This window comes from Myiozetetes cayanensis, unplaced genomic scaffold, assembly GCF_022539395.1.
Source record: "Myiozetetes cayanensis isolate MyiCay16 unplaced genomic scaffold, myiCay2020 scf1, whole genome shotgun sequence".
Taxonomy (NCBI): domain Eukaryota; kingdom Metazoa; phylum Chordata; class Aves; order Passeriformes; family Tyrannidae; genus Myiozetetes; species Myiozetetes cayanensis.
The window spans coordinates 80,662,796-80,686,959 of NW_026086604.1; the positions used below are offsets into that span (position 1 = coordinate 80,662,796).

Sequence of the window (24,164 nt, forward strand, 5' to 3'; positions counted from 1 at the left end):
AACAATGAAAGGAACAGCTAACAGTTCTCACAAAACTAAATAAGAAAAATATCTTTCACTGACTTCTGAGTAGACAAATTGCTATAAAAATCTATGCCCTGCTAATTCAACCCTATTTCCCCAATAAGTGATGCTGCTAGCAGATGTATTTCACTGGAAGAAGGCCCATATGGGTGGTATTTGACAAGGAAGATAAAGCATGTTATGTAAACAGATGCGTAAGTCTGATCATAGTAAGCAGAGCTGCATAACAAAAATACAATCCAGAAGAAAAACTTGGTGACATAAGAAGCAGACCTATGAGTTTATCATCACTACTTTTTCTTACTTTTTAGAAATATAAGACCAGGAGCTTCTCAAAGTCTCTCATGTACCATTCTCTGGACTATCTGATCACGCTCAGGTGCTTTTATGCCATGGAAGAAACTAGCATACAGTAGTGCTGGATACTTTCCATTTTCCCCTAGGCTTTCTGGGTAAAGAATCTAGCTCTACTTCAGTCAAAAGCTGGAGTAAAACTCCCATGGATATGCTACACAAAGAAGAGATTTTAAAAACATAGATTAACCTACCAACATTATTAAATACACACAACTACCCAAACAGGTTAACTAGAGATTACTCCATTACTCCTGAGCTTTGTCATCATTTCAGCCTACCTAAATCTTCATCCAGCTTAGTCTTTGGTGGCTCCCATGGTGGTCTGGCTGCTTTGGCCTTTGCCTGTCGCTTTCCTAACTCCTCATCAAATTTTTCATACAGATCTCGGAGCTTGCTTGTTCCTACCACAGTAGAGTCCCCCTGTCAATAAAAAAATCAGAACAACAACAAAATAAAACAATACAGTGTTAAAATAGCACACAAACACAACAGGTACCAGCACTTCTGAAGAAAAAGCAAGAGGGGGGGAAGACAGATCTATGTAATTCAATGAAATGTGGAAATACCTATTAAGGTTTTAGCATACCATTAACATTGCTTCACCAGGTGAACTAGCAGGGAAATTACCTCCTTTGCTAGTTTAACGTTTCTCCAAGGTTGTGGGAATATATGGTGCTTGAGGTATCTTTGCTCAAATACAGGTATAATGGGAAAAAAAAATCTTTCCCTCCTGAAAACAAAAAAAAAGTAGCCCTGTTCCATGTACCACTATTCTGAATGCTAACAGAGAAAAGAAACTGATGAAAATAGAGAATAGCACCAACATATAAAGCCCCTAACATGGTTAAAAGACTGAGATGATTGGGGAGAGAGAAGAATTAAATGAGACAAAACATGATCCTGCTGAAGGGTTCATGTTAGTCAGGTAATCAAATAATCAATAACAGACTGTGTACAGTAATTTTAAAATTCTCACAAACATACCACTTGATCCATGGGGTCATTGGAATAATAGTTTTCAGAATGGGTACAGCGAACCCAGACTGGCTTAAGTAATTCCTCATCTTCCTCTTCATTTTTTTCAGATGCATTCTCCTCTGATTCTTTGTCTTTGACAGCAGTATAACTTTTCTCTTTGCTGGAGCTCTGGTTCTCAGACCACCTTTCTCTGTCCTCCTCCCATCGGGGTCTCTTTCTCTCTCTGCTTGGAGATCGGCTTAGTGGGAGAAAGCAAACCAAAGCAATTCTCTTTATTAATTTAACACTGACAGTTTTATAATGAAAAATAGTTTGCTTCAGATCAGTACATCATTCTATCATATAAATTTCAGCAAAATCCAGTTGCCTCTCCTGCTTTTAACTTGCACCATATAAAGTAGAAGAGCACTTTGTAGTTCTGATGTACTATAAAAATGACTTAAAACTGGAAGTGTTTTTTTATTTTAAATCTTACTCAAGCATAATGTATAATAATAGTAATATATATAAAATATATATGCTATCTTAGATTAAAATTCTTACTAGCATTCTAGGTGAATTTATTTTAATTTTGTTCCAAAGTTAGAAACTCATCAGTAAAAACTAAAACTCACATCACTAACAACTAAAAGTTACAGTAAGAAGTTTTAATATGTAGCCCATGAAATATTTTCATGACAAAAGACTTAGGGTTTTATTAGGAGGATTATACAGAAGCTACGCTGCTGTTACTAACACTGACATCCCTGTGAACAACACAATTTCTCACAGTCCTTATCTATTGCAAGAGTAATGTTTTCAAAAGATGAATTAGGAGAAATACCTACTTTTTTTTTCATCTCCTTTACCTACAAAACCAATAATGTTGCACTGATTTCGGATATCCAGCATTCAGAAGGAGCACCAATATAAGAAAAGCCTCTAAAAGACAATCTAAAAATAGAATGACTTTAAATGATTTTGGTACTTTACAGACTGGAAGGAGATGTAAGAAGAAGTCTTTAGGACACAGCAGAGAAATTCTCTCTCCAGAGATAAATCGTGTTTCTAACTACAATGTTGTGAGATAGCTGATATTTGCATATATAAGTAGATGGCTACAAATTCAAGAAACTCAGGTTTTCTGAGTTTTCAAACCAGGCACATATGCATACACAAAACCTCACGAGTGAATGCACAGAGCCTCAAATATTCAACAGATCATATGCAACCTCCCTTACCTTCCTGCTCTCTTGTAATCTTTTTTGTAGGATCTGTCTGGTGATGGTGATCTTCTGCTGTCACGATGCCTATGCCTCTCCCTCTCCCGCTCCCTTAGAAAGTACAAAAAATAAGTTAAATGAGAAATCTTGAATTTCGTATGTTCCACACCCGAAAGGAGCACAAAACCAGCCTGAGATCATGTTATGCAAAATGATATCCACATGCTGACTGCTAAAACCCAAGATATATTTTTGGGCATCAATATTCTTAATGCTGACATCCAAGAAATTTGCAAAAGACAGTCACTTATCCATCTCCTCTGCCTTTGTCATAAAGTCATCTATCTCAATTCATACCATGCAGAGGCAAATTCTATGAATTCACCACAGGACTTGTCACCATTCTTCCTCTTCTCCAGTTAGGAATGGAAAAGGGTAAGATACTGTATCACTAACTATTCTGAAAGCCTCAAGAAAGGGACCAAAAAACCTATCCCATGCACAACAGCTTTGTAAGCACAGTAGTCATGCAAGTGTTTGAGGTGAGCCCTCTCTTCTTTACAGTCACCTCAAGCACACACAAAAAAACAGACAGATACAGACAATCTGCATGATGCCGAAACTATGACTCTCATCTACAAGTCAGCTTGCACATATGCATAAAGTATTTGATAACACAAACATACTTCTGGGGCAAAAGAGCTTTAAATCAACTGAAAGCTTGAGGAAGAGTGGCTGGAAAGCTGTCCAGTGGAACAGGAGATGTCAGTCACAGCCAGCTGAACGTGAGCCAGCAGTGTGCCCAGGTGGCCAAGAAGGCCAATGGCATCCTGGCTTGTATTACAGGGTGCCCAGCAGGACTGAGGCAGTGACTATCCCCCATACGTGGCACTGGTGATGCCACACCTTGAGTCTCATACCCAGTTTTGGACCTCTCACTACAGGAAAGACATTGAGGAGCTGCAGCATGTTCAGAGCAGGGCAACAGAGCTGGTGAAGGGTCTGGAGCACAAGTCACATGAGGAGTGGCTGAGGGAGCTGGGGTTGTTTAGCTCGAAGAAAAGGAGGCTCAGGAAGGATCTTACTGCTCTCTACAACTACCTCACAGTAGATTGCAGTAAGGTGGGAGTCAGTCTCTTCTCCCAGATAACAAGTGACAGAATAAAAGGAAACAACTTCAAGTTGCAGTAGGGGAGATTTCATCTGGATATTACAAAAAGTTTTCCACTAAAAGGGTTGTTGAGCACTGGAACAGGCTTCCCAGGGAAGTGGTGGTATCACCTGCCCTGAAGGCATTTAAGGAGATGTAGATGTGGCACTTAGCAACACAGTTAAGTGGTGGAGTTGGGAGCCTTAGGTAAAGGGTTGGACTTGATGACCTTAAGGATGTTTTCCAAGCTAAATGATCCTATGAAATTATTGTATACATTAGGTAGGAAAGATCATACAGACAGTTTTCATACTCTACTAATGGTTGACAGCTTGTTAGTCCACCCAACTGTGGATCTATTGTGCGACAGAAAACTTCATGATAAATCCCAGAATAAGCAGTGCACATTCATCCATCTGAATGATGTCAATGCAGCCTACAACTGTACCATTTCCTTTAACAGATTTATAGTAATGTTCACTTCAGTCCTCTCTTGAGATCACATGCCAGCTTGCTGAGGTCTTAACCCTGAACAAAACCACACAGGCAGGTCTTTCCATCAGACCTGAGTACTGGCTATCTCCTGAGCTAGTGGGAGAAACAAGGGTGAGGGAAGAACATTGACGCAAACAAATACTATGGAGCAACAATGACATCTCTCCCCTGCAGGCAGAAAATACCTCCAGTTACCTATTTCGCTCGTAACTTCTGTGATGGGGCGATATCCTTCCTCTGTCATAATCTGCCCGGTGCCGACTGCTCTCCTGCCTCCTCCTATCTGGACTCCGGCCTCGATCCCGACGATCCCCATGGTTAGCAGACCGATGCCTGTCCCCGTGGATGTGACCGTGTTCGCGATGTCGGTGCTCGTCGTAGTGCTTGCTCCTGTCTGGAGACCGCCTATCACTCTGAGGCTTCTCCCCCTGGTACTGACCCGTGTGCCGGAAATGGCTGCTGCCACCACTGCTGCTGGCAGTGCTGCTCTGGAAGGAGCCGGAGTTGTGCTGATAGCTGTTGAAGCTAGGAGGCGGGAACGACTGCTGGGAGTATCCCGTGGAGTACACAGGCTGGTAGTTGACTTGTTGTGGCAGGACTGGTGGGGGAGGAGGGTGCGGTACTGTGGGAGGAGGCATCATGTAAGGAAAGGTGCTTTGTCCAGCAGGAGTTCCTGGCACAGGAGTGTTGCTAGGATTTGGCACTGGTGGCGGAGCGGGAGGGAAACATGGAGGCACTGGGAAGCTCTGCCTCATCTGATGGTTCGGAAATGGTGGCCTCATGGGACACTGGCTAATGGGATTCTGTGTGGAAGGGGGCACTGGAGGAGGATAGGGCACAAAGTCTGGCCTGGGAGGCATGTAACCAGTGGCTGGAGGGTTTGAATAGGTTGTTGGAGGGGCAGTTTGCTGGTCATACTGGTACTGTACAGAGGGCTGCTGTGGGTGAAGCTGCCGTAGGTTCTGAGGGCGGTAGGTCTGTGTTGAAGTTCTTGCTCCTGGTCCCCCCTGACCACGGGGACATCCTCGTCCAGAATGGAAAGACATGGCTCACCTTTAATGAGGAAAATAAAAGTCCAGCATCACACACTGTTTGTAAGATGTTCTTACTGCATTTCCAGGAACTAATCCTAAAATGCTGAAATTATAGTTTCTGTAGTTTCCTTTAAAAGAAGCAGTAAACAATATCCACCGACTTTCATTGGGAGCTTTGTGCTCCTCAGACCTCTAGTACAGGTCATTTATGTCCTTTGATTCCTTTAAGCCTCTGTCCATGAATGCACTCTACTACAAAGCTGAACCATGCTTTCTGACTTAGGGCAATGTTAATTTCAAAAAATTGTTGATATGAGGACTGGTCAAGGATTCAAGTACCTCTACTAGTATTTAGAAACTTTAACATAAAAACCTCAGATACCCCACACCAAAGAAACCACTCATTAATAACTGCAGTTGTCATCCAAAGTTGCATAAAAAGGAGTTCTTTGTAGAACACAATTCTAAACTTTGGGCAGAATGACGTGACTACTAACATTCCATTGCAAGTTACGTGATCCAACAATTCATGTAAATTTTAAAAGAGATAGTAGTAATTTACATTCACAATTGAGTCCCCGATTTACTGAAGGACTGAATTCAACAGACCCTTCAAAAAATGTTAAGTGAGGTAGGTATATTTTTGTGGAATTAGAATCTTACAGATTACGGAAAAAAATTCTGTGTAGACTGTGCTATTCCTTCATTTTCATTGAAATAAATGGTTCCCAAGAAATCCCTCAGCTGCCTTCTTGGCCCTGTTACCTTTCAGCAGTTGCCACTCCTTCAAGTAGGTTTAAGTGTTGCTCAAAGCTATGCACATACTTAAGGCATTGTATTAATGTTTATAAATGAAAACCACTGTGCTTCATCAGTTAAAACTGATTCTTTAATCAAAATGTTAAGTTTCAAAAACTGAAAAAAATGGGGGGAAAAAAACACCTTATAGTTGGAAGAGAGGGAGAGGAAAAAAATTAGCTAAGCAGCCACAGAACTCAAATCCTGTTTTCCATAAAGGGAAGTGAGATAAAGAAAGGGAAGACACACACATAATTGGAAAGATCACCAGAAACAGAAAACAAAGCCTCCCTTTTAATGAGGCTTTCCTGACGGTGAAGTACATGCACAGAATATTCTCCCACCTGCTACAGTGCAACATGGCCAACCTGGACTGCTCAGAGCACTACTCTCAGCTGCATTCTGGTGCCACTGCAGTAAAAGATGTAGCTCTTGCTGAGAGAAAGCAGACAACTTCTGGTGAACTGCAGGGAGAAAGGAAAAGAAACAGAGGGGAAAAGGACTGACACCAAAGAGAAGGAATCAAGAGGACCCTAAGACTCTCCTTACACACACAGGGCTTAGTGGAAGCCACTGGAATTGGTGGCAGGGGTATTCGTTCCCTCTCCAGAACAATCAAAGGCCAAAGCAAGTGAGAATCCCACGTTTCTAGGAAGTAGCAGCCACAATGGTATAAAGTCACTTGTTCCTTCCAGTCAGCCTCTACCTGCTCAGTACCCTCCAACTTTGTAAAGGTTCTCAAAAATTTTTAAAAAGGGGGAAAAAGAAAGTCAACTTCCATTATTTCATATGGCAATAGTATAACCTTTTGTTATTAGTAATTCTAATCCATTACATACTGAATCGATTTAGCTTTAGTTCTCCTGTCATGCTCTTACACAGTTCACGCTTGTAACAGTAAACTGTTTCAGACTTTGCTAACATTTACATACATATTTTATTTAAACAGGCTGAGCTAAACTCTTAATTAAAGCAAAGGTCACTGTACCACAGTGCCTTGTCTTTAAGTGTGTTTCTTTTTAATATGTCATAGCATTCAAAGAAAAGGTTTTCTTTATCAGCTCTCTTAAATAGGCTCTAAGATCTTCTCAACACCAGAGAACTGCTCTGGTTCTACTGCCTTAATGTCACTCCTTCAGACTGCACAGAATCATAGCCGGAAAAAGAAATTCAAAAAATAGAAGAAACTATTTTAAATGCCTGAATTATTGCCCTCCACTGCAAACTCTAGTCACATCCAATTTTTATTTAAAGTTATGTAAGTACAAAACCACCAAAAAAGCACAAACTCCCCTTTTCCTGTCATCTAGAAGAGGAAATTTATTGCACTGGTGGGGACCGTTGCACATCAAAGCAACACTGGTTCCCTAAAAGAGACCAAACAAACTCGCCTCTCCCTGAAGACACACCTCTGAGAGCAAGAGGGCTCCGACACACCTTGAAAAGATGACTGAGAGAGGACCTCATCAATGTCTTTAAGTACCTAAAACAGAGGTGTCAAGAGGATGGAGCCAGGCTCTTCTCGGCGGTGCCAAGCAACAGGACAAGAAGCAAAGGGCAAAAACTGATGCACAGGAAGTTCCACCTGAACACGAGGAAGAACTTCTTTACTGTGCAGTGACCGAGCACTGGAACGCATTGCCTTCCCCAGTGGAGATATTCAAGAACCATCTAGGCGCAACCCTGTGCCATGTGCTCTGGGACGACCCTGCTGGAGCAGGGAGGCTGGACCATACGACCCACACTGATCCCTTCCACCCCGTGACTCCGTGACACCCGTCCTCCCCACGGCCCCCGCAGGGGTGGCGGCACGGAGACACCGCCCGGCGCTGAGCCGACACCCGGCCAGGCCCTGCCTCCCGCATCAAGAGCTCCTGCACGCCACCCCGACCCCCGCCAGCACCGCGGAGCCGCCGCGCCCCCTCCCCTGGGACCTGCGCGCCGCCCCCTCCCGGCGCCCGCGGAGACCCGCGGCACCAGAGCGGCACCAGAGCGGCACCAGAGCGGCACCAGAGCGGCACCAGAGCGGCCCCGGGGAGCCCCCGCCCGCCCCGCCGCGGGCAGCCGGGCACGCCGAGCCCACCTGCCCCGCCACCGCCGCCGCTGCCCAGGCCAGCCCTGCCCGCAGCGCTCCGGCTCCGGAACAGGAAAGCGATGGGAGGTGCTGCGGGCGGAAGCACCGCCCGCCGGGAGGGAGGGAGGGAGGGATCGGCGGCATGAGCAGCTGGAAGCTGGAGGCCGGCGCTGGGGGTCGGCCCCGCGGGGGCTGCCTGCGGGAGTACCCGGCGCTGCCGGTGTGGGTGGTGGAGGACCACCAGGACGTGAGTGCCCGGCGCTGGGCTGCCGTGGGATGGGCCGTCCCTCCGGTGCTGCATGGGGAGTGGCTTCGCTCGCTCGCTCGTTTGTTGGTTTGTCCGCGGCGCGGAGGCTCGGTCTGGCTGGTGGATCCCCTGTGCTGGCGCTGACGGATTCCCTGGGGGGATGCGCTTTCCCACCATCTCTCCGGGTTCTGCCTGCTCCAGGCGCTTCCCTGGGAACAGCCCTGCCCTCTGTAGCCATGCACAAACACTAAAACTGCCTTCCCTTCCACTGCTGAAACATAAATGAAGTTCAGGGCTCAGGAGACTTTCCCATTCACCGATTAAGTTAATTGTTGCCATGATCGGATTTTGACATCTTTTTAAGGAATTATTGCTGGCTTTTTTCTTCATTGGGTTGTAGTTGCTGTAGTTAAATAGCAATTATACCCACATTACCCTGCTGTTATAATTTGCTCGGCTTTAGAGCAGTACTTGGAAACTCAACCCACCCTAGTGTCTGACAGCAGGTATAATCACATCCCAGCAAGCAGATTGACTGCCACTTGATGAGAAATGTTAAATGTGGAGCTTTGCTTTTTTAGTTAAGTCATTCAAAAAGGGAGTGAAGGAGGAATTGCTTTTGAACTGCTGTTTCTGATTTCTCATAGTTTTATTTTTAATAGCAGCATAAATTGAGGCCTTCATCCTAAGTAACAGATTATTTACTAGATTCTTTGCGAACAGAAAATTTTAGTGTAAAGTCCACTACAGAAAATAATGACATGAAATTGTAAGTAAATAGTTTTATGCCCTTCATTTTTACTAAGACTAGCTGAAATATATGATACTGTCAGTAGATGCATCATGCTCTGATTAATAATAACAGGTGGCATAAAGGAAATTTTGTACTTAATTGCAAGGTTAGAGACCTCAGTCTCCTGTGTCTCTTGCAACCTGAGTGAAGCTTCAGTTTTAATTACAAAGACTGTAAGTTTTTCAGGTACGCCAGATTACTTCTTTTTTTCCAAAGAAGTGAAAGTCATGGATCAGGAAACCATTGTTATTTTTAACCTTGAGTTATCTATACTGTTGCAATACTATACATATGTTTTATGGTTATACCCATGCAGTATGCAGGACCTGTCATCTTAATCAGTTTTGTGCCAAGAAAAGTAGCTCAGTTGCAGTTGTAATGTAGAGGTCACATGTAATTTTTGTTGCTTCTTTACAGTCTTCACATTCCCTGTATGGTAGGGCTGTGATTCACAATCCCTGTTGGATTTGCTCTGGCAGCCAAGGCAGTTGATGTCCCCTAACCAGTGAGAGAGACTCCGTGTACTAAAGTTCAGTGTAAGAGGTATCATGAACTAGCCATCAGTTTTTTCTCATTTTTACCACCCTGTATTATTGCAGTTCAGTCGTTTTGTATGCTATAAATTGGTTGGTTGCCTCATCTTCTGTTTTTTGCACCTTTGAGTGAAGACCTTCAACGGAGGATAAGGTTGGAGAGTTGAGAAAGGTAGTATCCTTATTGCAGCCACTAAGTCATTAGGAATTAATTTTTCAAGAAGAATAGGTCTAATAATCAGCTAAAGTTTAAATCATGGTGGGATCAGTTTTAATTCTATATCAGTTAACTTATAAACCTCAAGTAACAAAATATTTTTATCTCCACAACACCCATGCATGGTGAGGAATGCATGGGAAAGGAAATACAGGGGCAATGTTCTGCAGAAGAGGAAAGGCATTCCTGGGGTTTAGTTGTAAATGCAAAAAAAGCCCTACAAATTGAGTTGAATCATTAGTGAGAAGCTACTGCAAACAAGACTTCCTATAAAGAAGGAAAAAGGGAGTAAGGCTGTGATTCTGTAGCAGTTTCTCATGTAGAATGCTTGGGCTTATAATGATTACAGTTCATGAGTTGTCTTGCCTCTGGAGTTATCTCCCCTTTGTATTGTTTTCTATCTCCTCCTTCCTCTAATCCAAATTCTAAAGGAATAAGAGTGGGACTAGCGTTTTTGCTGTTCAAGTGGTTGCATTTTTCAGCTTACTAGTTATCATTAAAATGTTTTTATTTATGTTGCTTTAGGTACTGCCTTTCATCTATCGTGCCATTGGTTCAAAGCATCTTCCTGCCAGTAACATCAGTTTTGTTCATCTTGATTCCCATCCAGACCTTCTTATTCCTGTGAATATGCCTGCAGACACTGTATTTGACAAAGAAACTCTTTTTAGGTAGGTCTTGGTTACTGCCTCAGAGTACTTTAAGTCTTCTTCTTGCTGCCTTTGATTCACAGTGAATATCGGTACAACTGAGTGGAAAACATGAACAAAGGAGGTATAATTCAGGTTAAGGTTGTATCTTCCATCTTTTCACTTTTGCTGAAACTTTTTTTTTGATGGAAGAAGTTACTTTTGTGTTTTATGAATGTGACCAAATGTTTGTGTGGTGCATCAAACAGTTTTAAGATGTATGAATTTGCTTTGTTTAGTTGTTCAGTAGTGGATTATGATAATAACCCCAGTAGTTCCTCTGGGTAACAGGAAAGCACTCTAAGTTGACGCTTTGTCTGAAGAGCTGTAGAGTAATAAATCAGTCTTTCTTTCTCCACACTGAAAAATGGACTTTCAGATTGAAATAGCATATCCTTTGTTGGCATGGTGAATATGTGAAATTGAACAAGATTTTCATATTAGAATCATAAAGACCAATATTTTCTACCACGATCTGATGTAGGTAGGGAATAAGCCACAGGGTGGTTTCTACTTTTGTCTTTCTCTTCCTGTTTTAAGGTAAATATTGATTGCTTCAGTAATATGGTGATTTATAGCAATTACAAGCTGATGCAGTTGTTGTTTAAGTACTTCGATCATCCTACCCATAGTCAGTATTTTGTTTTCTTTTTTTGACTAATGAAAAGTCAAAATGGTTCTATCTTAGAATCATTGAATGATTTGGTTTGAAATGGACCTTAAAGATAATCTATTTCCAACTCCCCTGCCATTGGCAGGGACATCTTCCATTAGACCAGGTTGCTCAAAACCCCATGCAACCTGGTCTTGAACACTGCCAAGTGTGGGTCATCCACAACTTCTCTGGACAACCTGTTTCAATTCTTCACCACCCTTACAGTGAAGAATTTCTTCCTAATATCTAATCTAAACCCACCCTCTTTCAGTTTAAAGCCTTCCCCTTTGTTTTATCACTGCATGCCCTTGTAAAAAGTCCTTCTCCAGCTTTCTTCCCTTTTAGATACTGGATGGTTCTATGGGTCTCCCCGCAGCCTCCAGGCTGAACAACCCCAGTTCTCTCACCTTGTCCTCACAGGAGAGGTATTCTAGCCCTCTGATCATGTTCGTGGCCTCTTCTGAACCTGGTTCAGCAGGACCATGCCCTTGTTGAGGGCCGCAGAGCTGGGTGCAGTACTCTGGGGGGCATCTCATAAGAGTGGAGTGGAGGGGTGTAATCACCTCCCTCGACCTTCCTGTTATGCTTCTTTTGATGTGGTCCAGGATACAGTTGGCATCATACACGTAAATAAAATAGGGTCTTGATAGTGAGGAAAGATGCAAATCTTGCAGATGTGGATTGACTCACTTTAATTACTGAGATGATGTTTAAAAACTATTTAGAGCAGTTTACAATAAAACACTCTCATGAGGTCAGTTGGAAGTTATTTAGAACAATGTTGTGTCCTTGTACTTTTCCTCTCTCTGATGTATCAAGAGAAAAAGGATGTAGAATCACAGAATCATTAAGGTTGGAAAAGGCCCCTAAGGTTATCAAGTCCAACCAGTAACCTAACACTGCCAGGTCCAAACTACAACTAAGTAGTTTATCATCAAAGCACCATGCTAAGAGTGAAGCTGATTGCATTCTGTGTCCAGACTTTTTTAAATCTACTACAAACATTGTAGATTTTCTTTTTTTCTTTCTTTGATGATGTTACCCTTACACAGAGTACTAATTTTAGATGATTTGCGTGGGGGTTTTAAAGATGTGGAAGATGTTTGTGGTGTTCTTGACCATGTTTTATTTATAAGGAAATATTTATATTGTTTATATCATTTATATCATTGTTACCTCCTGTCTTTCTCTATTGATTACAGTGAATTAAGTATTGAGAACTGGATTATGCCTGCTGTTTATGCTGGCCATATTTCTCAAGTAGTATGGCTTCACCCACCCTGGGCTCGTCAGATCTCGGAAGGAAAACACAGTTTTCTTGTTGGGAAAGATGTATCAACAACGACAATCAGGTAAATTGTCTGCTGTCATATACTAGTAATTTAAAAGTTGTCTCTATAGCTTTTCAATGGAATTTTTTTTGTTCTTGGATAAAGATGAAAATTTAATTTGTAGTTTGTATTTGTAATTTCCTTGGGAAATGCCCAATGTAGTTCAACTTGTATCTATTTACTCTTTGGTCTACCTAGTAAAATTTTTATTTGGTATCAGCCATGATTCTGTTTTTCTGGTGTGAGGTTGGTTTTTTTGCCTTTTTTTCTTTTTTTTTTTTTTTTACGTTAATCTACTAATTAAACACTGAAACAAGTTCTCAGGTGGTGAATTCTCCATCCTTTGATAAAGGATGATTGGCCTAGGCAGCCTCATCTACCTCTAAAGTTAGTTTTGCTTTGATCAGGTGATTGACTGGAGACTTCCAGATGTTTCTACTAATCTTAATCATTCTGTGTTTCAAGTTCTGATCAGAGCCGCTCATCATTCTGCAGGATGCAGTCCATGATAATTTTGCATTCACTATATTCACTGCGTTGTGATTTTGTACAGCTTTAATGGACACTTACAAATCATGTCTCTTTTCAGCATATCGAAGTAAATCTTCTGAAGCATGTTTAACAGAAGACAGCAAAGAAATGCTTTTTTTACCACCTTAAATAAAATGCTAAAGCTCTACAATTCTGAATCTGAAGCCTAAAGTAAACCTGAATAATAATAATGATAACTATGATGATGATGATGATAATAATAATAAAGCAGCTAGTGCTTTCAATTACATTTAACCAATATATAGAAATACTTCCTGATGGCTGAATAGCTCTCCCACTTGTGGCCTTAGCTGTCTTGAAAACAACATTTCAGGCTTCTTTTTGAACACTGTCAGTTACCTTCACTTCAGGTTCTAGGCTTACCAAATCCGTGAAGCAAGAAAGAGAAAGAGTCCTCAGAAATACAAACTTGCTTAAAGTTTTGTTGACAACCGATGAATAGGTAAAAAGATACCTTAGTTAGTGTCCACAAAGGAAAAGGCTGTAGTATGAACTCATGGTGAACCCGGCAGAATTTCTGGGAAGAGGTCCTATGAATGTCCCATCAACAAGATGAAGTTGTGATCCAACCTCTCATCTTGGCAAGCTCAGGGTAATCCATCCACAAGACACTGGGGAACTGAGCTTCAGATTTCTCCATGAAATTATGAAATTATTTGTCTTTGTGGCTGATTGATGGTGATACGCTGTAATCAAATGAGGCCTTAACACACATGAGCCGATGTTCATACTTAAGCTTATTTTTAGTCTGAGTTTATGATGCTTAAGGCTTAATGTACTGAAATATGGCTGAAATAAGCAGAGGTTTTAGTTTTGTTGCTTTTGTTGAATTAGTTCGTTGGTTTTTTTTTATATAAGTGGATTCAGTTGATACCTAGCTATTTATCCTCTAGTTACCGTTAAATTGATTTAATTCTGGTTAAATTCTACCATATTAATTAATATTATTTTACTTTTACTTAATCAGTATTTATACATTTCAGGGCACTTCCCAAGCCCAACTAACATAATTTTCCTGGAAAATTAGAAAGGAAAAAATGTCAATATAGCTTTGCAATCTTTTATGCCATAATATTCAGAATTGAACAAGATATTGTCAATATTGTCTTTAAAATGCAATGCAATGGCAAATTAATCATAGTCGCACATAATGTAGAATCATTTTTCTTATCCATTAAAACTTTGTTGGACTATCATAAAAATATAGGATGAATTTATATATATTTATTCCACAATAAAGAAATGGAAAAAAATTAATTTAAAAACCTGAGGATTGAAATTTTGTCTACACAGTTTTATTGCTTTCATTGCCCATCACAGGTCTGTTTATTCTTCTTTGGATCTTTAAAGTATAAAATGCTTTTTCCTAAGCTCTTTGCCAAGATGTATATTAACTGTGAGTTACTGTTAATTGTAGGGTTACAGGCACAGATCATTACTTTTTAAGTGATGGTCTTTATGTTCCTGCTGATCAGCTGGAAAACCAGAAGTCCTTAAACTTGCATGTCATTCTCATCAACCCTACCGAATCATCAGATGGCCGTGAAGAAAACAGTGAAGTAGCATCTGCTAAAAGACTGAAGCTAAATACAGATGACATAGCAAGCACCACTTCTGCCTCTTCTTCAGTGGGTCTTGGTGACCTTGATAACAGCACCCCAGGCATGAAGAAAAAGGAAGTACAAAATGCAAGTGTCCTGAATAGGGCAGGAACCTCACCAGAGTGCTCAGCTTCAAGCTGTCTCAAAAACAGTGAATGCCCAATAAGAGAAATTGTTAAAGATGTCTGCCAAGTGCTGCAGAAGGGGGATGCATATGTTTTGGACATTGATTTAGATTTTTTTTCAGTTAAAAATCCATTCAAAGAAATGTACACACAGGTAAGCATAAAAATTGAATGGCCTTGTTGAGTCATAGTCTTAGTGTTTATGTCTATGGAGAAAATTTCACCTAAGCTCAATTAGCAGATTAGCTAATCATGGTTAATGATTCATGGTAATATTTTAAAGGGGAGTGTACGTGACAAAAATTTACAACCACCAAATATGGGGAAATTCTTACATTTTACAACAGTATGGAGAGTGCATTCAAGCCCAGAGGTATATGACTCACTTGTGCTTGTTGCTTGGGACATAAAAGCTACGCTTGGGTTTCCACAGGTAGCCGTCCAAATACCCACAGGAAGATTCATCAGGGAGGAATCATAGAATGGCAGATTGTGTCATTTTTTACTCTTCATAACATGCTATTAGAAAACCACAGTGGTATCCGGAGACTGCCTTTCAAAAGACATGGTGGTATTGATTGTACAAAGAGTGGTAGCTTGTCCTGATGAGAGGCTGTTATGCTCATTATTGTCTGCAGTACTCGAGTAGGGGAATGATCTTGGTGATCACATTCTTTTTTTGAAGAAGGAAAGCTTTGAAGATTTGGTTTCCCGTTTGAAGAGTCTAATTTTTTTCCTCTTTTTTTTTCTTTATCAAAGACAGAATATGGGCTCTTGCAAGAGTTGTACAATTTCAAGAAGCCGCATAAAAATGCAACAGAGGTATGATATTTCCTTGTGGGATGTATGAGGGAATGATTCTTTTTATTTACCCAATAAAAATGAGTTACGTCAACAGGAAGGAACCTATCAAAGGTGCTTAATGAAGTGGTCTCAAATTAAGCTACATGGCATGCTGAATGCTAATCAGCAGCATCTTAAAATTCTTTCCTATTAAATGTTTTGATTAAATGAGTGAATTGCATAAATATTTAGCATGAGTGTGAAAATTAGTTTCTGTAAACAAATGGTAATTGACAAGGAAGGAATGAAAACACTGTAAGTCATCTGCAATGTTGTTCTTTTTATGGCTCAACAGGGCTTTGGCTTGGTGGGGGATTTTTTTGTTGGTTTTTTTGGTGGCAGGTTCTTCTTTTTTTTTCTTCTCCTCCAGGCTCTCCCCTTCCTTGCCCGAGTTGTTCTTGTTTGATAGCCAGAGTTGTGATGATTGTCTAATTGGATTTTTACCTGTCTATTTAGATGTGGAAAGGATGGTATTATGCCACTGTAATGTACTTTTCATTTTACATCCTCTGTGCTTCTGACTCTAGGAAATGTAAGCTTTCATAATCTCATCTGAACACTGTTAGATAGAAATTCAGTACATATAATTAGCACAAATTAGTGAAACCTGATAAATATATATGTATAAAGAAATAGAGATAGGTGGAATATTGGCAAACTGATTTTCTTACCTCTTAGTAAATCAGCAATAAAAACAGGTACATATTTAAAAGATGGCTTTTTTAAAATTGTTGTGGGAAAGACAGAGCAAAGTGAGATGATTTATTCTGAAGGTATAACAGCTTCTGCAGGCATTCCCTGTGATCCTCTTGAATTGATGTGCCATAGTAATGAAACAGTTGGTTTGGATTCCCCACTTCCAGTAGATCAGTCACTACAGAGTTTAAATCGTAGTAAGCCACGATATTCTTACTTCATTTTTTTACTAACATACTGTTATATATGCTTATCTAAAGGAAAGCTTGCTGGATTGTGTTGAAAACCGTGTTCATCAGCTGGAAGACCTGGAAGCAGCATTTGCAGATTTGTGTGACAGTGATGATGAAGAAACCCTGCAGAAGTGGGCTTCATACCCTGGGTAGGAGAATTATAAATGGCTTGAAATGCAAACAAAGGTTTTGGAACTGATTAGCCCAGCATTTTGATAACAGAGAAGGATAGCATCTATGCAAGGATACTGTTTTTCCTTTAGTTCTAGAGGAGAAAGAGTCAGACAAAATAAAAGGAAAGTCAGTCTGCTATCTTCAGCAGCTCTCTAGGCCTTTGAAGCTCAGTCTTCTCCAGCTTGGTGCAAACTCTGTTTTCTATGGATGGAGGCATTTTGTTGACTAAAAACTTAGTCATCGGTGCGTATCAGAGTTCTCAAAAAAACAACAAACCAAGGAGGACATGGAGAAGCAATTCTTTGGTGCTCCCGAAGGGTCAGCTTTCTGTGGGAAAATGGAAATGAGTGAAACATTGTATCTGAGCAACAGTCTCCGCTAGACATCTGAACAGCATCACTTTGCTTTTAAAACAAATGTTTTCAGCTGAAAAGAGACACTGAAAATCTGAGCTTTTCCTTGATGGGAAAATAATTTATTTTCCACACAAATGCAGCAATTACTGTCAGACTTCTGTAACAGTGACTGTAAAAGTTTGTATGACTTGAGCCGCAACAGTTCATCTGCAGATCTACCCTAAAAGAAGCACAAAGAGGACTTGCCAGAGGCAGATATGGGTATAAGGGCGTTATGAGAAAGACCTGCTGAAACAGTGCAATAGTACTGATAATTTCCACTTTTTCAGGTGCAGGATGACAACGAGGGGCAAGTTTCAAATCCTAGGCCATAATAACTTCTACTTTCCTCTTTGTTTGTTTGTTTGTTTGTTTTTTGTTTTGAATGTTTTAACTCCAGAATGAAGCCACTTGTTGAACTAGTTCACAGTTTGAAAAACAGGATGGAAAGCCCAGACTATGAAATGGTAGGTGGCAAGGTAAAAGAGCAGAAAGTAGACAAATTTCAAAAGCATAGCTTCAGCAGGAAGGGAAAATTCATACTTCCTTTCAGATTTACTTCTTGATTCAGGACTTTGTGAGAGTTTGCTAGTTTTCCTGGGTTTTTATGTCTCATTACTTAGGCCAGCTTTTCTTTTTAAGGCTGCTAAAATTCTGCTCTGCTTGTCTATATTTAGGCAGCATTAGTGTGATCTTTCAGGACTGTGATGTCTTGAACCTCATTCTGTGAAGGGAGGTTTCATTTCATCAGGGTGTGTTGATCTTCTTCATAGAATTTAAGATAAGATACCTATTTATAGAGAAACAGATCTATCATCTTCAAGGACTGCAGCACACTCTGAATTTATAGAAAAGGTAGAGTGTACTGAAGATAATGAAACAATCCATACAACCTCTAGATTTTTATTTGTTTCGTTTAAAGAACAAGCTGGGGCAAAAAACCCTGCAGCTCTTACTGTCTGAAGAGGTGTAAGTTACCTACTGGTCTAGGGAAGGCATGCTAGAGAGCTTCTACGCAGATAATATGTATCAATAGTTCATCAACAGAAATTAAATCTCTGTTTAATTTACCTGTAGGTCCATCAGGCTGGTTTGACCTGTGATTATATGGAGCTTCCTCACCATATTAGCACTGAAGATGAGATCGAAGGCCTCATACAATCCATTAAAGTTCTACTAAAAGATATGCCCAAGCCCACGCTTGTGACAGTTGCTCGGTAAGACTATGCAGACATTTTTAGTTTAAAAAGCTCAGATTATGCTCATGAAGATAAATGATTTTATCAGCATAGCACTGGTTGGTACATCTTAAGTCCTGTCTTAAAGTGGAAGCCTTACAGTATAGTAAAAATTGACATTTGGAAATATTGATCATAAAGCAGTGACAGCATCTACACAGGTAAGGGAAGACTCTGTAGTGATGGCCAGTTTTACTGGGCTTTAAAGTATCTGGCACAGATTTCAAAAGCTATGAAAACATGATGACTTCATTCGCTTCAGCACAGGTTATATAAAGTTTGTGATGAGGCCTTGTGTTTGTTGGGATTGAGAGCTGTCACTGGAGTTCAGGCATCTTCACTGCTTCCATTACTTGTGCTAATTAGAGCAAAGCTAGGACAAGCCTGCATGGGCTGACATCCCACCTTCATTCTTCTCTTGGTTTAGGGTTTATTGTACTATAGATAGGATTTCTGGTGAAACTTCTGCTGGAACTGGTTTTTGTCTAATGGCCTGAAAGCAATCTATATTCTTTAAGGCTCTAGTAAAGCTTTGTTATGGAGTAAAAGTTATGTTTCCGGGACTGTAAGGGTATTATTTAGGAGAAAAGGATGGAGTTTGAGACCAGGGACCTGGGAGAACCAGGGATCTGTCATGGGAAAACCTGATCTGGAGGCCGCAGTGTATCTGTTGTCAAATTGTTGCAGTTTAATCATTCAGAAATACTTAGTGTGCTGTTGAAAGGGCAGGCAATAATAGCAGAAGCTGACATGAAGCTGGCTTTGTCAACAAGAAATAGTATGGCTAATTCCTGCAATAAAAGAAAGCTGTATTCCCTGTGCCAGCTGCAGGATTGTCATCCAGTGTTACAGAGAAAACAGAATCATCTCTCTAGATCTTGACAGATAAAAATTCAAGAAGTGTCAGCTCTGCTAGTATTGGTTTGCAATTCATTAATAGATACTGTAAAAAATGTTATATCCCAGGGATTGTGAAGATTTGTTTTTCAAAGTTTTCCTTGCTACTTAAAGAGTAGCATTTGAATTTTTCAGTCTTAATTTTCCATGTGTCCTTTAATTAGATCATTTGCTTGAACTTTGTCTGCCAACATGTTCTGTGTCAGATTCAGGAAGAGAGTAAAATTGGAAAGAAGATTAGGTCACATTCCTGATCTGCTGCAGACTTTCTATTCAGCTTAAAAAGTAATGAGAAGATTCACAGCACTACACTTTAAAGGAATACGGGGAGGCAGAACTTACCAAAGTTTGAAAGTAGCTTCAGCCTAACCACAGAGCCTTACAAGAATACACAAGGTGGTCATGGTGGTGATATCTGTGTTCTCTCATGCCTTTTTCAATTCCTTTTTACAGATCAAGTTTGGATGACTATTGCCCTTCAGAGCAGGTTGACATGATTCAAGAGAAGGTTCTCAATTTACTTGGTTCGGTGTATGGCTCTCTGAATGTGCACTTAGATTACTCAAGCACGTCATCTTCTTTGTGACCTTTCTTCATGTATTGCTGTCTAATGCAGTGGATTAATTGAAATTGCATATTAACTATGGTTGCAAGGGGAAAACTACTGTTATTTCAGCAGGTGGCACTAGAACCCAAGCTGACCCAGAGCTAGTTTTGAGATGCATTACTTTCTCTAAGTCAGCTACATCTGAACTGTTGGTTACCTGTTTGGCTTTGTTTAGATTAGTTCTGTGATTATTATTTTTACTGTCTTTCTTCTTAAAATTGGTGCAAGAGAAATTACTTTTTGTCTATAAAATAACACTTTTTGTCTGATTTGTGTCTGTAAAAAAACCCAAAATATATAATTTCTTAAACTAAATGGATATCTTTTATGTACTTAAAGTTTTTTTTTTTTTTTGAGTTTGGTGAGTAACAGATTTTTTCCTGAGTTGCATTGTGTCTTTTAAAAAAATTATCTGAATAATGCCCTTAAGACTGTAGGTTTTCATAGTGATCTCTTTTAATTGTTGTGCTTGAGATGAACTTCTCATTTCTATGGAGCAGCTTATGACTTCTGCCCCATCCACAGAATATCATTTATATTTATACTCTCTTTCATTAATATTGTCTTATTTTGCCTCAGTATTTCATTGGTGACTCATATAATGTTCCCGACGTACAGACGTTGGCTTGATATTTTCACTTTTACATAATTTTGGGGATAAAAAGTATGTGTACATGTGCATGCTTTTGTCTTTGGAATCCTGTAAGGAATTGAATTGATAGTTTCTTCAGAAACAAAGATTTAGCTTCACTGAAGTCAGCAGCAAAACCTTTTGTACCAGTTTTTTGCTCTTTTCCATATTACTGTTTGGAAAATAACAGTTTTAGAAATGTTTAATTTAGAAATCAATATAGTTATAGAGAAAACTGCCACTGGCAGAGGAAAAACCCCACAGGATTTATTTGGGAATGAAACTGAAATGGGAAAGAAAAAAATGCCACTTAGAATATTATTTATTATGAATACGTTTTGCTTGTAATTTCTTCTGAAATAGTTAAGTTCATTTGCTAACATCGCTCTTTGCACTACAGTGACTCTGTGCACTTTTACAGTTTTTTTATTACTTCTGCTGTTGATATAAATGACTGTATTATAGATTGTAGATACATAATGATTCTAAAATATTTCTTGCAGTAGAATAAATTCCATAGTGATGGACGCACCTTCTTTGTGTTTTTGTGACGCATCTGTCACAAAGACATACCTAGCCTTGGAACCACTTTCCTTAATACTTCATAAATTATAAACAGCCATACATTGCATATAGAAATGAAGCGCAGTCAGATCATGGGATGATTGTGTAAAGATTGGGGGTTTTTTAAAGTTAGAGATACTTCTTGCTGGGCTTTGCATAAGGTTGTAGAAAACAAAAAAAAGCACATATGTAGGGCACAGCTGAGCCCCTCAGCCAAGGGCGGGTGTGTGAGAGCCCTGGGGAAAGGCTGGGCAACAGAGGGATCCAATTGGCGGAACCTTTAGCATGGACCAAACTCAGCAGTGTTTGTGTCTCTGCCTGGGTGCTGCTTTGGGGATTCCTTAGTTGGTGAGGTAACAAAAATAAATCTACTCTTTGCATTTTGTCTGTGGTTTTGTGGTTGTTCCTGTGCTGGCTTACACACATATGTTCACTGTGGCTCTGCAGAATTAAACTAACATCGTGAATCGTCTATGTTGTATCCAAGTTATTTAAGAAATCTTCCTTTCAATCACAGTTTTTGTTTATGAATGTCAAATTGTTATCTTCTGAAATGTATGACTAACACAAACTATATAGTGCACTCCAGAAAATGCCAGTCTCACTTAGTTATTGAGACATTAATTTCTACATTAAGGACATTTGCAAGGTTTTTTTTACTTTGGCAAAAAGTAATCAAGCCAAACCAGAAACAGGTATCTCTATTTCTTGCTTCTATATATAGCTTATTTATTAACCACACATACAAAATCCTCCATTCCCCATGTCTGCCTCAATGTCCTTTCAGCTTATTTCAAATATCTATTATGCAGAACAACTCCTCTAATTACTGCTATAAGGATGAGACATGAAGGCCCATTAGAAATAAATTCACTTGAGGATATTAGCATAGCAGCACCATATAAGACAGCAGCTTCATATTGTCTCTTGTAGCTAGATGTCCCTGCCAGCTCGGCTGCTCCTTTTGGCACCACTTAAGAGTGAGGATGCCCACTTGGAAGGGCATTTGCAGATAATAATGGCCAGTCTTCGCGAGCGAAGATCCGGGGAAGGTCTTTCCAACCTTCCAGCCTGCGCATTGGATTTTTTAGGTGAGACACAGTGTGCGCGGAACTGAGCCCACCCTTTAATCCTAAGGTTCATCTGCCGGGGCCAAGCGAGCTTGGACAGTGGCAGCGAGGTCCTCAGGACGTAGGTGGGTTGCCTTTAAGGGCTAACGAGCCCCACCTGCCCGGGAGTGGCCCTGACCGGGAATCGAACCCGGGTCTCCGCGGTGATAGCGCGGCGCCTTTACCCCCTAGACCATCAGGGGCTCCAATTTGCAGATAATTGCAGATGAATCTCAGCAGTAGAGGTATGCAGAGATAGTTCTGTCATAGTTGTGGCTCAGCTTCCAAGATGGACCATCAACCTGAGCATTTTGATATAAACTTAAAACTATTACACATTTCCATACAGTATGAAATAGAGCCTTAAACCAAATATACTGAGTAGTGTCTGTCTTCTCTGTGCATCACCAGCTCTGCACCGCAGCCACACTGCTGTTTCCCAGCTTGTCACTGCAAAACAAAATTAGCTTTTTCGAGAAAAATGAACTAGAGATGAGTCAGATGGCTGAGGTTATCATGTCCTTTGTTACCATGTCTTTCTCTCCTTGAGGCTTCTGTCTCTGGCAGCTCTATCCCTTCCCTTCCTCTGCTAACTGCAGTGTGAGTCAATCACCCTAGTCTCAGCCAGATTTGGACTAGGGGGTTGAAGAGTCAACTGCATAGATATTTCTTCCTGCTGCTATTGTGAAAGAAAAAAATAATTATCCAACAAGGTCAGACTTAGGTGAAGAAATCCTTCCCTGGAGGTATTTAAAAGATGGGTGGATGTGGCACTTAGGGACATGGCTTAGTGGTGAACTTGATCATGCTGGGTTAACAGTTGAACTCAATGACCTTAGCCGTCTTTTCCAACCCAAACAGTTTTATGGTTCTGTTTCTAAGACGCCCAGGATATGGGTCCTGTCTCCTTATGCATCCACTGGACAGCACCTGGAAGGGCCCCTTCTGTCCTGCTTGATGGCCCCTGTTGTCCACATGGGTGCCACAAACCGTTTCCATATCCCATCTGTCATCAGGAGGGAGGACATAAGGCACCAGTTTTCTGCTATTAGTTTTTAGTGTCTCTTGCAGGATTAAATCCTCTGTGCCCACAGCAGAGGTGCAGCTCCCACATCCCAATGTAGATGGCAAGTCAGGGACCCAACAAAGCCGGTCCCAGCTCCTGCCTTGGCACAGGCTTCCTCCCTCACTGTCATCATGTTCAGCTGCAGGCCTGTCTTGGGGGAGAGGCAGTCTGGCTAGGTCTGCGCTGGCCCCAGCAGAGGATCATAGCACCCCCACAAAGGTGTATTAATTCCTTACCTGTCTTTGAGGCTGTGGGCCACCGGCTGTCCTGCTTCTCTGTCACAAACAGAGCTCGTGAAGGTGCTGGATCCATTCCCTGGTGCTCACCTCCCTGCAAACTTACAGGGACTCTCATCTCCCTCCTCTCTCAGGTGTGGTAACTCTCTTCTGCAAAGGAAAGCTGTTGCTCACCATATCCCCAAATATTCAAGAAACAGCTCTGATCTGAATTTTTGTCTAGTTCTGTGGCTGAGTACTTTTTTACAGTTTTACAGTTTAATTGCAATTTACTTTGAGCATACATAATTTCAGTTAGGGATACTTAGCCCTCTCAAGGAAGCAGACATCTCACTGGAGAGAGACAAATCACTCCAGCCTTCGCTTGCTAAATGCTAGTTAAATATTTTTGTCGGTTTCCTTAAATGCCCTAATGGTTTTGCACATCTTCTACCACAGGGGACTACATTATCTGCTAGGGAGCTTTCTTATGGGATTGCATGCCTTTAGCAGAATTGTTAGCATGTATTTTTACTTAAGGCCCTTGACAAAACAAAGAAATATTATGTTCATGTTCGTCTTTCACTACCTTACAGATTAAGGTACATTATGTGCAAATTTAGGGCTAGACCTCCCAAAAC

General features: G+C 40.7%; 2 protein-coding genes across 8 annotated transcripts in view; one reads left to right on the forward strand and one right to left on the reverse strand.

The window, feature by feature from the left end:
• The window catches only part of DROSHA (drosha ribonuclease III), a 77,356-nt gene extending 69,188 nt beyond the window's left edge, over window positions 1–8,168 (reverse strand). The window contains exons 1-6 of one of the 3 annotated variants that reach the window (XM_050306272.1): window positions 8,122–8,168; window positions 6,383–6,502; window positions 4,402–5,259; window positions 2,580–2,672; window positions 1,366–1,597; window positions 660–801 (exon numbers count right to left, since the gene is read on the reverse strand). In XM_050306272.1, the coding sequence (XP_050162229.1) occupies window positions 660–801; window positions 1,366–1,597; window positions 2,580–2,672; window positions 4,402–5,252 (1,318 nt within the window). In that variant the 5' untranslated portion in view covers window positions 5,253–5,259; window positions 6,383–6,502; window positions 8,122–8,168. Of the gene's footprint in view, window positions 1–659; window positions 802–1,365; window positions 1,598–2,579; window positions 2,673–4,401; window positions 5,260–6,382; window positions 7,824–8,121 lie in introns of those variants that run through there. The other 2 variants (XM_050306276.1, XM_050306271.1) reach the window with 2 other exon arrangements.
• A 62-nt stretch (window positions 8,169–8,230) lies between these two features.
• CUNH5orf22 (chromosome unknown C5orf22 homolog) lies at window positions 8,231–21,605 on the forward strand. 5 transcript variants are annotated; one of them, XM_050306302.1, is made up of 9 exons: window positions 8,231–8,359; window positions 10,428–10,573; window positions 12,449–12,598; window positions 14,547–15,009; window positions 15,615–15,677; window positions 16,655–16,776; window positions 17,597–17,663; window positions 18,274–18,413; window positions 19,785–21,605. In XM_050306302.1, the coding sequence occupies exons 1-9, from the start codon at window positions 8,255–8,257 to the stop codon at window positions 19,915–19,917; spliced, it is 1,389 nt and encodes a 462-aa protein (XP_050162259.1). In that variant the 5' UTR covers window positions 8,231–8,254; the 3' UTR covers window positions 19,918–21,605. The 5 variants fall into 5 exon arrangements, with proteins under 5 accessions (XP_050162259.1, XP_050162243.1, XP_050162250.1 ...); XM_050306286.1 differs by lacking the exon at window positions 8,231–8,359 and adding an exon at window positions 8,412–10,190; XM_050306293.1 differs by lacking the exon at window positions 8,231–8,359 and adding an exon at window positions 8,412–9,857.
• The last annotated feature ends 2,559 nt before the right edge of the window (window positions 21,606–24,164 follow it).

Bases quoted from the DNA above. Each gene is read 5' to 3' on its own strand.
- CUNH5orf22 (XM_050306302.1), top strand. From the start codon at position 8,255: ATGAGCAGCTGGAAGCTGGAGGCCGGCGCTGGGGGTCGGCCCCGCGGG. The intron at 15,010-15,614 runs GTAAGCATAAAA...TCTTTATCAAAG, and splicing joins TCAAAGAAATGTACACACAG to ACAGAATATGGGCTCTTGCA. The intron at 16,777-17,596 runs GTAGGAGAATTA...TTTTAACTCCAG, and splicing joins AAGTGGGCTTCATACCCTGG to AATGAAGCCACTTGTTGAAC.